The 13127-nt window shown below is 44.9% G+C and overlaps 1 protein-coding gene across 2 annotated transcripts in view; it reads left to right on the top strand.

Moving 5' to 3' along the window:
• Nucleotides 1-9027, top strand: part of LOC147033626 (uncharacterized) — a 40422-nt gene extending 31395 nt beyond the window's left edge. For both annotated transcript variants that reach the window (XM_085857224.1, XM_085857217.1), the window contains exon 4: nucleotides 4435-9027. In XM_085857224.1, the coding sequence (XP_085713350.1) occupies nucleotides 4435-5849 (1415 nt within the window). In that variant the 3' untranslated portion in view covers nucleotides 5850-9027. The remainder of the gene's footprint in view (nucleotides 1-4434) is intronic.
• Nucleotides 9028-13127: the final 4100 nt, after the last annotated feature.

Below are 13127 nucleotides of genomic sequence, written 5' to 3'. Positions count from 1 at the left end.
GTATTATCTTCAAGCGACTAGAGCTTAGCGGAAACATCTGGACATTTTCTTAAATCCACATTCCAACTTGTTTGTGTCTTTCATACAAAATTCTCAAGATAGTTTACATGACAGGCAATTCTTCTTTATATTCAACTTACTGGCAAAGTTCAACCTGTTTACACATTTAATATACAGGTGATCTTTCCATACAGTAGAGAAATATAATTATGTTAATTCTAAATGGATACATACTTAAAAAGAATCATATCATATTTGAGTACATTTTTATTTCAGGATTAATATATTTTATTTTAATATCAAGTTTTAATCATCATCAATTTCTTTATTTTATCACCCCCCAAACCCACCATTTCAAATGTATCTCCACCGGGAAGCAAACCGATTGCACTTAAATATTTGCATTCCGTATGCAGAGGGTATTGCTATTTTTGACCACCTTGAAACAGAAATAACTTCATAATTCAACTAAAGCTGTTTATTCAGTAATGCAATAAAAGACAGAAACGTGCACATGGAAGATAGCCTGGAGCGAATCTCAATCAGTCCTACCTTAACAGGGGTTCCATCAAGTATAAAGGCAATCTTAACAAGGTGTGGCTATATTTTATGGACTATAGTTTGAAAAGGACTGATCAATCACTAACAAACACACAGAGGCTTTGAGAAAGAACAGATGGGTCTTGTGGGGCTTGAAATCACAAACACAGCATGAAAAACAGTTCCTTATCGGACTTTTCACTCCAGGTGGTCAGGAAGAGGGAGGTGAAAAGAATGTGATAAGGTTTACAAGGTTTTTACTACTCCCGAGAAATGTGCACAAGCCTCCCTACTAGCTTTTCCCAGCATATATTTATTAAATTCTTTCTAAAGCACTAGCTAAGGCGAATTGGCATTTTACCTCGTTATTGTGCTGTGTCACGTGATTGGGTTTTCGTATATCATGCCTCGCCCGCTAGGGGTGGTAAGACTGTGCTTCTGGTCGCGCAATAAAGCGGAGTAGATGGCGGCCCGCATGCTTCTTGCTTCCCACCGCACCTAGTACACACTAGTTATAAATTCAATTAAAAATTCATGTTACCACAGGATGCAGAATGGAAATTCATAGACGATGGGTATGCAGAATGGAAATGAATACACAAACAAGTTTGAGCTTTAATTGTGCAACATTTTCAGCTCACCTGGACTTTAGTCAGGTGAGATTATGTGAATGAGCAGTGTCCGTAGGTGCGTGAGTCAGTCAGTCCGTAAACACTTCAGTCATTATCGCTTGAACTAAACACACAATTTTGATGAACCTCAGTGACAAGCTTCATATCTGATGCCTAACAAAGGTGTATTGACCATATCGAAATTTGCGCTCATTAAGGGAGCCTACGGGGGGGGGGGTTGATGACCCCGCCCCCCCACAATAGGTATTTGCTCTCTTCTGCAAAACTATACACATAATTTTGATGAAACTTGACCACGACCTTCATCGCCCGTAATGTACCAAAGTATATCAACCACATAAAAATCTGCACTGATTAAGGGGTCTACAGTGAGGAGGGAGAGGGGGGTTGAACCCACCAAAATATGTATTTGCTCTCTTCTCCGAGACGACACACATAATTTTGATTAAACTTGATCACAACCTTCATCACAGGTTCTGTACCAAAATTTATCAACCACATCAAAATCTGTGCTCCTTTAGGGGATTTACAGGTGGGAGTGGGTTTGAGCCCCCAAAATAGGTATTTGTTCTCTTCTGCGAAACTACAGACAATTCCGATGACAGTTGACCACAACCTTCATCACCCATGACGAACCAAAGTTTATCAACTGCATCAAAAGCTGCGCTCATTAAGGGGGTCTACGGGGTGGGGGTTTGACCCCTCAAATAGGTATTTGATTTTTCTCCAAAACTACACACACGATTTTGATGAAATTTGACCACAACCATCATCACCCATAATGTAAAATATTGTTACTGCTGTGGAAATTCGCAGAACACCATAAAGGTCCTTCGTTATGCCAATAAGTCCGTGTTCAGTTAGATTTCCCCACCGTTGTTGAATGGGATTTATTCGTGTCACAGGGCTGTGATTCTTTGATATGTGTTTTTCTTTTCCCATCATTATTTTGGACCAACCACATTTCAACCTCAAACCACAGCAACCACCATTACAACAACCAACATCGCTCCAAAATCACCACCACCAACGTCGCTCTCGACCACCGCTTCGCGGCGGTCTCCACACGCCAAACCACGGCCCGCTCCGTTAATGTAACCGTCTCGACGAAGCGAAGGAAACCAGAGGAGTTCCGATGGCGCGCGGATTTTCCCGCCTGATTCTCCCTGGACCTGTGCCAATTCTGATTCTCTCGGCCCCCGTGAGGCACGCGGGGAGGGGGGCGAGAGGGCACGCCCCTTTTCCAGAAGGTTCTGGAAGGAGGGCGGGGCGAGAGTGGAGGGGCGTGGCGTGAGCAATATAAGGGCATGCAGGACGCCAGGTCTGGCAGCTCGTGGTTTTTTTCCTTCGTGGTGGCAGCTCGTGTGGTTTTCTTCGTGTGTGGTTTTTTTGTGGTGGCTGCTCGACTTCTTCGCGGCACCAGGGACACGGACGGGAGGCACCGCTTTGCCAGCTCTGGCGCGCAAGCCTGCGCATCCGTGTGGAGACGCCGGGGAGAGCTCACTGGCTCCGTGAAAGGCCGAGCTCAGCCGCGGCTGTTCTCGCTACCGTGGGGGGACGGACACCGCGACTCGCCCACCATCGCACCACGAGGGTGCAGGTAACCTGCAACGGTCTCGTGGGATTTGTTCGGTCTGCCAAGTCCCATGCCATAAAGGCCAACGGGCCCCGTCTGACCCCTTGTCTATGGGGGTGGCCTTTTTCTTGGGGTTTTGCTTTCAAATGAATGTTGGTGGCGCCGTGTCTTGTGAAGTAAAACCTGTTAAGTGGCTGTACATAAATTGCTATTCGTCGGTTGTAGTGCTTTTACCTTGCTCGTGTCTTGCCCCCTTCCCCCCATTGATTGCATGACCGTATATGTGCATGTGTAAAATAAATGTGTTTGTGTGAATGTACCCCGTCCGTTGCGTCCTCCTTTCACCACATTGAAATGCCATCTTGCATCTCGGAATAAGAGTTGGGGTTGTTAAATACCCGGTAAATAGAATCGGATCCGGCGAGGTCGGGCGATAATACCCGCTCGGTTATCACTGCAGAACGGAACGAACCGCTTGGGCGGTTCGTGTCCAAGCCGACCTGCGCCGAGGTACGGTCTCCCGGTAGGCTACCCACGCGGGTACTTAGGTATATCGAGATTCGGCGATTGACCCTATTCTGCGTGGGTAGAAAATTGGCTAGGCCGTGGTGGGGTTGAAGACCCACCCGTGACAGGGTTCCGGCGTTGCTCCGGAAGGTCACGACTGAATTGTCCGTCCGGTGGGCGAGCGGCTACTATTAGCGGAAAGCGGCTGTTCGCACACCGGCGGGCGCAAATTCGTAACAATATCGACTGCATCAAAAGCTGCACTCATTAAGGGGGTCTATGGGGTGGGGATTGACCCCCCCCCCCAAAATAGGTATTTGCTCTCCTCTCCAAAACTACACGCACAATTTTGATGAAACTTGACCACAACCTTCAACACGCAGATTTTACCAAAGTATATCAACTGCATCAAAATCTCTGCTCATTAAGGGAGTCTACAGGGGTGTTTTTGACCCCCCAAAATAGGTATTTGCTCTTTTCTCCAAAACTACACACACAATTTGGATGAAACTTGACCACAACATTCTTCATCCATGATGTACCAAAGTATATTTGCTGCATCAAACTCTGTACTCATTAAAGGAGTCTATGGGGGATTCTGACCCCCCCCCCCACCCCCCAAAAATAGGTATTTGCACTCTTCTTAGAACGACACACAGAATTTCAATGAAACTTGACCACAACCTTCATCACCCTTGATGTAGCAAAGTTTGTTCATGGCATTATAATAAATCCCAGTCTTTGGGGGTCTGCAGGCAGTTTGAGTGACTCTTGCTCCTGATGCAGGTGAGCTTCAGGACAGGCAGTCCTATTTTTCGTTTTGATTTTGGTCCTATCAATGGGAAATATGCTCCTGGGTATTGAAGGGTCAAGAGAAACTAAAATATTGGGAAAGATGTTTAAGCCTAATTATAAATTACAATAATATTAGTTCCCAAAGGAAGAGAACCTGTAATCGGTCTGTTTGGTCGTTAGCAAGCGCAGTATCGCCATGTAGATGTCCCATATTATAGATAGATTATTCCCAGATCTATTATAATCTTTATACCCTGGAGAGGCTTTGCCTTGTTAAATGGTCAATGTTGACTCTGTGATGTTTACATTTGTAGAATAGTGCAAAAAAAAAAACAACTGATTATTGTTTTCCTTTTTTTTCTTTTCTGTGAATGATCATCGTAGGGAGACGAACAGAATGCATCAGGAAGTTCCCGTGCAGCTCATGCTCTCATAGCTTCACCGCAACAGCTGCTTTGCAGGTGCACAGGGAGTGGCACCATCCAGTTTCCAGTGCCAAAAAGTACAACTGCTGCAATTGTCCATATAGTACTGATAGGAAGAGGAATTACGAAGGGCACTTCAAGTCTTGCATTACAAAAACGATGTATACCTGTGACGTGTGTGGGAGAAGATTCTGTGGATTAGAAAACTACAAGAAACACTTGGCGATTCACATGGGGGTCGGGCCATACAGATGCAAGGTGTGTGCAAAAAGTTTTTCTGATTCATCAACTTTTGAAAAGCACACAAGATGCGCCAAAGGACGCCCTTCATCGTGTAAACCAACGAACAAGGACGTTCACACCGGGGAGCACCTGCACACTTGTCAGGTGTGTGGTAAAGGATTGCAGGATTTGTCACATCGTGAGGAACATATTCAGATTCACACAGCAGAGCGTCCACACACGTGCAAGATGTGTACTAAAGCATTCTCCAATTCATCAAGTCTGAAAATACAAACTCGAAACCACACCGGTGAGAAGCCATATAAATGTGATGTGTGTGGCAAAGAATTCAGTCAATCGTCGCACCATCGTGAACACAAACGAATCCACACGGGGGAACGTCCATACACATGCGACGTCTGTGGTAAGGGATTCACTCAGTCATCGACCCATGGGAAACACATGCGAATTCACACAGGAGAGCGTCCGTACACATGTAGCGTGTGCGCTCAAGGATTTTTTCAATCGTCGCATCATAGATGTCACATGAGAATTCACAGCCAGGAGCGTAAATACAAATGCACTGTGTGTGCAAAAGCTTTCCTTCATTCATCAAGTCTGAAAATGCACACTCGAATCCACACCGGGGAGCGTCCATACACGTGCGACGTCTGTGGTAAGGGATTCACTCAGTCAGCAACCCATGGGAAACACATGCTAATTCACACAGGAGAGCGTCCGTACACATGTAGCGTGTGCGCTAAAGGATTTATTCAATTGTCGCATCATAGATGTCACATGAGAATTCACAGCCAGGAGCGTTCATACAAATGCACTGTGTGTGCAAAAGCTTTCTTTCATTCATCAAGTCTGAAAATGCACACTCGAATCCACACCGGTGAGAAACCGTTTAAATGTGATTGTGGCAAAGAATTCCGTCAGTCGTCACACTTTCTTCAACACAAACAAATTCACACAGGTGAGCGCCAATACACCTGTGGGACGTGTGGCAAAGGATTTGCTCAGTCATCAAACCATTGGAAACACATGCAAATCCATATGAGGGAGAACCCGTACAACAAGCGTAAAACGAGACAAACTACGCTCCAAATGAGCAAAAGAAATGCAAAAAGTGATCTAGAGCATCGATGAGAAGAGGACTGTCTTCAATTGCAAAACATATTGTTCCCATGAGGTATGGGGGATGCATGGAAAAGGTAAACGTTTCGAGGACCGACTGAAAACTTCAAAAGATCCACAAAACACATTGAGGGTGCTTCCCTTCTCCTCTATGTGTTCCAGTTTTGAGGAACTATTGGAAACAAACAGATGGTCAAGCGAAACTGCATGGAAACACCAAACTGCAAATCCATAAGTTGCCTACAGAGTGAAACATCATCAGCAAACTGAACGGACATTTCCTCGATTTTTGTAACTATTTTTCATATTCAAGGAGAAATTGGTGGAGATTGTGGGATGCCTTAATTCTATTCACGAGAAATGAGGGGGATAAGGGAAGGAAAACAACAACAACGACAACAACAACAAACGGAGAGTTCGTAGAACACCTTACCCCACGCAGTCTCGACAAAAAAAGGACGTGGGAAGGATTACCTCCTCCAGACTTTTGATTTGGACAAAGTTATTTCAGGCATTGCATTGCTGGACGCAGTCATTTTGTCTGAATCTCGATGTTCCCCCTTCCTGAGAGCCTCAAAGGTAAATTTGATTGGTCGAGATGGCATGCAATTTTGCCCACGTACTGTACTGTTAAGCTGCAGGGTTATGGAAGTGCAAAGAAGGAAATTCATATTCTACAATGTTAAATTTATGAAGTTTGACATGAAGAAATTCAGTTCAGTAAACCCTCAATTATCGCGAGTTTCGACTAATCGTGGGCAACCTATTTTGTTCCGATTTAGTTGTCGCGGTTTTTAATTTTGGCCAATTGTGGTTTTTGAGCTGAGATGAGTCATTGTTTGCGTCCGTGTGTACAATTACCTCCCATTACGAGACTTCTTTTGTTTCTCGCGCAATGTTAATTGTAGTAATCAGACCTTCATACTGCAACGATGCTAAATTTAATAATGAATCATCATCGAACAGGAAATGACATCTGGAAATCCTGTAATACTAGATCTACAACATCTAGTAACATGTGCGGTGAGATAAGCATGGTAAAAATCAAAGATTAATCAACCTTACAAACTTAAGTTATGCTGATGAGAGCGATAATCGTCGAGGCTTGATTAAATGATCAAGTAACGGTAAATAGCTCTACAAGATGTAGTGGACACAAAACAGTTAATAATGGCGCCCAAATATAAAACGATGGACAACATTAGTTGTGCTAAATGGTAGACAAAGGTTATGACATTGTGCAAAAAAAGGTTGTTAGATAGGTTGGTAAGAGGTCAAAGTACAGCATGTGTGGGCCGCCATTATGGGATCAATGAATCGATTGTGCGGTAAACATGAGTCAAATGCGATAATACTGTTGAAACCATTGCGGATTTATCCATTTGAATGCACTGGTAATATGGGAGAAACCTTTGTGGATTGACCCATTTGAGTGGACCAGTGATACGGAAGAAGTCATTGTGGATTTACCAACATTTCCACGAAGCAGCCGGAGCCGAAGGCTCCAGTTCAACCATGGCAGACGCCGAAGAGATGCGATTATTTTGGAAGAGGATGCCATCTGATACCTTCCTCTCCAAGCAGGAAAGATCTGCTCTGGGTCAAGGTTGCGAAGGATCGTTTTACCCTTCTTCTATGCGGCAATGCAGCAGGTGACGTCATCATGCTCCTGATGATTGAACAGTCATCGCAAGTTCCACAACCACATCTTTCTAACCTCCACCCTCCCGCTATAAAAGCATCATCATCCCAAGCTAAGTCTTGTGTTTTCTATTGATGGCAGAGGACAGCACGAACAGCACATAACATGTTTATCCTCACCCAGCTCGTTGTTTTGTAATAAACTTAAAAGGTAAAAGTCTTATGTTTTTGTGTATTTTATACTATATTTATTTTAAGTACATGTTTATTTCAATGATAACATGCTTTATATGTACAGTATTTTACATGTTTATTTGAATGATGGTGTTATTTTTAGCTGCCGCCCACCTTCCTCTATATTTTCCGGAAGCCCAGCAACCGAAACCCCCTTTTCTCATTAGCCCTTGGTTTCCACTATCGTGGTTTTAACTAAGAAGCATTTTCCAGGAACCTAAATATTTGAGGGTTTACTGTAGTTCCTTGATCATCGACTAACGCTACGCGTGTGGGGTAAAAAGAAAGCAAGGAGTACAAGAAGATTCTGGAAATATTTATGACTGAATAGGAACACAAGAATGTGCAACGGATCAAAGGCATAATTTGCTCGAGTGATCCTTCCATCCATCCATTGGGACCATACTCTGTGCAGAGCGTTGGTGCTGCCTAAGCAGTCTCCTTGGCTATTGGGTACAATCCTGGACGGGTCGCCACTCCGACACAGTGTACCAGCATGCTGGCACTCATTTTGCCGACTTCGGAAGGATGACAGGCCGAGTTAACCCCACCTGGTATTAATTCAACAGCTGAGCTGAACATGAATTTGAACTCAGGACCTAGGATCCCAAGCCCACCACCCTAACCATTAAACCAGCACCAGGCATAGTGATCCTTCAAATCCTCTTAATGCACTTTTCATCTTCTGTGAAACGAGTTACCTCGGTTTTTGTACTCCTGTAACCTGTTCCAGTTGTTTACCTGTTCAAATGTTAGTTTTGCATCGAATTCTTTCATTTTTGCTCTATTTTTTTACTTTTTCCTGTCGTTTAATGCCGTGCCATGTTCTTCGCTGGTTCACTCGTTACCGTTACTTGAAGATCATATCAAGTTTCCACTGCGTCGTCACCGTACCTTCGGATCGTGACGTTGATGAATCTTTGAATTTAGCTTTGTTTTAGTCTTCCCTACAATATTTTGTTGTCCAATTTCTTGTTCCAATTACTGCACCTTGATTGTAATAAATATTTTGCAATTAAATAGATTGTTCTTTTTGTTTGTTCCGATTTCTTCATTATGTGTCTCCGCAATTATCACCGTGTCATCAGCGTACCTTCGGTTTGCGACGTTGATGATTCTTTGATTTTTGTTGCGATTCTCGCATCAAATATTCATTGTGTAAGTTGAATGACATTGGTGAAAGTGTACAGATTTTTTTTTGTTTGTTTTACTATTCACTGCAGTTTTTGGTTGTCCAATTTCTTGTTCTAATTGCTGCACCTTCACTGTAATAAATATTTGTTAATAAATCGGTTTATAAATTTTATTTGTTCTGAATTCTTCATGATGTCATGTTTTGTGGGCTGATAGGATGGCGTAGACGTACGCACACTCACCTAAGCTGGCTTGAATCCCGACCCAGATATAAACTGTCATCCCGGTGTTTCATCAATGTGTGTGACGTCCCTCGGTTGGACGTTAAATGAACGTCCCATCTGCCGGCATTCCTTGGTGAATGTTAAAGATGCCACAACGTCCTTCACAAAGAGTAGGCGAGCTATCGCCAGCAACATGAACAAATTCCAAAAATTGCTGCCCTAATATGTGGAGTGTGGAGCAGAGGGTGTTGCATCAGTTGCACAGTTGTACCCTCAGCCAATGTGATGATACTCCTCACTCCTCAATGCTTAGTTCATCCAGCCTCCTCTTTCACTTGCAGCCAAATTTTCCTCCATGCCTTCAACCAAAAACATTCTCACCACTCCCCACCCAGGAAGTCTTTCACAGGTTATCCGGTCTGGGCATCTTGAGGCATCAGTTTTGCAAAGGCTGTGTGCACACGGCAATTTTCCCCTTCACGTCCATTCATGGTGTCAAGCCCCTCCATGTCAGTACCATCCACCCCGCCCCCATCTGCTCCCCCCTCGTCCTGCCCCTCGTAGCTTTCTCCCCCCTTCTTCCCCTCCCAGCTTCTCTCCCTGACCCTCCTGGCTTTGCCCCCTCCCCACACTCCCCCATCATGGCCTCCTCCCACCCCACAACCTCTCCTTGCTCCTTTCTACATCCCTACATCCTATCAGCAGCTCCTCTTCCCTTGTCCCTAACTGTGTGGACCTCAAACATCTCGGGCATCTATTCCAACCTGACAGATCTTTCAATCCGGGCTGCTGCTGATAAACTGGGCATCATCTGTTTAACAGAATTGTTCCTCCCACAGGATGTCCCTGACTCCATTGGGTCTCTCCTTAACTGTTGTCTCCTCTGGTTTAATCAACCTGAATTCTGTCCTCATGGTGGAATTGCACTGTACATCAAAAACTCCATTCCTCGCTCTCTGTGTGCTGCTCTTACACCTCCAAAGCACCAGGAGTACTTCTGGCCGTGACTTACCCTCCACTCCCACCTCATGTTTCTCTGTGTTGTACCGTCATCCCAACAGTGATGACTCCATCTACATCTCTCTCTCTCTCTCTCTCTCTCTCTCTCTCTCTCTCTCTCTCTCTCTCTCTCTCTCTCTCTCTCTCTCTCTCTCTCTCTCTCTCTCTCTCTCTCTCTCTCTCTCTCTCTCTCTCTCCCTCTCTCTCTCTCTCTCTCTCTCTCTCTCTCTCTCTCTCTCTCTCTCTCTCTCTCTCTCTCTCTCTCTCTCTCTCTCTCTCTCTCCACCCACCCTTCCCATTCGTACCCAACTACTCCTGAATTATATGTCTTGTGCTCCTAAAAAGGTGGAAAAGTTTCTGGCAACCCTCGAATCTGACTCTGCAACGAGGCCGGATGGCATTAGCTCACGTGTCCTAAAAACCTGCTCTGCTGCTCTTGCACTTCCTCTCTGCCCTTTTCATGCTGTCATTTACCACAGGTCATTTTCAATCTTCTTGGAAATCAGCCAACATCAATCATAGCATTACATAAGAAAGGTGCAAAAACGGATCCCCTTCACGACGGACCAATTAGCTTACTTCCAATCATCCATTAGGTCATGGAATCCATCATCACAGTTAAGATAAAATCATTCCTTTTCTCTAACAGCCTCATCTCAGATCATCAATTCAGATTCAGACCTGGTCACTCTACCTTGGACATGCTGCTTCTACTCTCCCAAGAATGGATGGAGGTCCTCAATATCAGATATGAGATCAGGGTCATCTCGTTGGACATATGTCAAGCTTTCGATGCAGTCTGGCATTCCGCATTGCTCTCCAAACTATCTGCATGTGGAATCCAAGGCCAACTCCATTCTTGGATTACTGACTTCTTCCAGTCTCCGAGCCAATGTGTAGCTCTCAACTGTTTCACTCACCCCTCTCCTTGACAAGGCAGTATTTTTGGCCTCATCTTCATCTTTGGCTGATGACTCCATTCGCTGCCATGACGTCTCTCATCCTTCTTATGGAGAGGCAGCAGCCTCTTCCCTCTCCTCAGACCTTGACAAAATCACAAACAGGTGAAGCACCTGCAATATGTCTTTCAATCCTGAGAACCTCTCTCACACTCTCTCACCCTCTCGCTCCGAAAGGACCATACTGCAAACCCTCCCATCTACTTCTCAACAATCCTCTCAAAGAGGTTCAGTCACTCAACCTCTTGGGTCTCATTCTCACCCATGATCTCTCTTGAGCAAGCCACATTTAAAAGTTGGCGGCCAAATCCAGATGCGGACTGGGCATCCTCCATCATGCAAAGTCCTTCCTTGGCACATCTGAGCTCCTATCCACCAACAAGCATAGGCGTAGTGATTGGGGGTGACGGGCGGACGGGGCCACCACCATAAATTTGAATGTGGATGGGGCGCAAAAAAGCTTTCATGCTCCATTTGGTTGTAGAAGAATTACGAGTTCATTTAGCGATGGCCGGGATCACCTGTCAAGTTTCCTTAAGACCGGCTCACGTGCATACATGAGATACGCCATGACGTTTGACCTGTGATGAGAACAGGCACGTGAGGGAGAAAAGTAAAGAAGACTCTGGTGCTCAAAGGGTCAGGATCTGGACTGGACAGCAGGGTAAACATGGTGAGAGGCCTCAGCGAGTGTGTTCTGCTAGCAGGAAGGCTTAGAGGTATGCAGGCACGCATGTAGCAGTCCACCAGCACACCCCTTCTATTGAAACTACATAAATCCAAAACCACTGCTCATTTATTCCTCTCCCCCTCCCCCCACCTGTGGAACCACCTTCCACCACTCTTCATTCTCATTCATCAGTCCAGGTTTTCAAAATAGCTGTTCACCACCATCTCGAGTCATCCCCCATCCAAAACCATGATCTTTTCTACACCCATGAAACCACCCCCACCCGGCTGATTCCATCCACGATGGAGAAATTTCGTTTTCTTTATTTTTACTTTTTCAACCTGCCATTCGGTGCCACTTGGCAGGGAAGAAGAAACACCGTAACCAGAATATTTTTTTTCAGTTTGAACATTGTTTGGGATTTGCGCTACCTGTTTGAAGTTTTGCCCTTTGGAGTGGATCAGTGTCATTCAAACGTCACGAGATAAAGTTTTGCCTTTTAACTATGCTCGATTTTCCAAGAAGAAGAGGGATATCTATGACTCTTGTGACACATTAAAAGCTTGGGATTCAGTTCATATCACAGTGTCCTCATTTGTCACATGTATTCACTGTTTTTACTGTGATGCATTATGCATTGGTTATTGTGCTGTTTGTTTCTTTACCATGATAGGTCTAGTGTCTTTCCTGTTCTGTAATATATATATATATATATATATATTATATTTCTGATAAATGTTGTTTTTTTCAGATTAAAGCGACAAGTAAAGTGATGTCCACACAAGTGCAATCCGGCTTCTTGGAGGGACGGAACAAGTCTTCAAGGCTTCCAAACTACCATCTCATGAAGAAGTCCTGAGCGTGCTCTTCCATTACCATGATCATGAGCAAATGAGCCTAAAGGACAGCATTATCAAGACCACCGAACTGCTGATTCTGATCTAGGAAAAGGCAAAAATTCCAACGAACACTCCCAATCACGTGGTACAGCATATCAGGAAGCTTCATGCTGAATGGCAGGGGCTAAAGAAGCTCATTAACCGCATGTTGGCAAAGAACCTGTCGAACCAGCAGATGTTCCGGGAAAGCCTCGACGATCTGTTTGATGTGGCCCACCGGGATGAGATGTCCCTCATGAAAATCGAGGAGGACCGCACGTTCTTGGAGGTCCAGGGGGAGAAGGGTCGCAGAGGCACGATAGGAGGAGTGGACCAAATTCTCGCTCTCCAAGAAGAGCATGTGATGGGAAGAAGGGTTGCTGCGGCAAATCGAGCGGTAAAGGCCCAGTTAGCAGTGGCTACTGCTCGGGCAGTTGCTGTCCTTGATGAAAATGATGACTCATCCTCTGACAGCAGCAGGCCCGTCGTGCTAACCGAGATCGAGGCTGGACCATCACCACCCAAGACTTCGCGGCTACAAGGCACGGTGG

This window comes from Eptatretus burgeri, chromosome 2 (genome assembly GCF_056783735.1).
Source record: "Eptatretus burgeri isolate ZD-2024b chromosome 2, Ebu_testis_v1, whole genome shotgun sequence".
NCBI classification, from domain to species: Eukaryota; Metazoa; Chordata; class Myxini; order Myxiniformes; family Myxinidae; genus Eptatretus; species Eptatretus burgeri.
The sequence above is the reverse complement of the archived record's forward strand: the minus strand, read 5'-3'. Positions and strand labels throughout refer to the sequence as shown.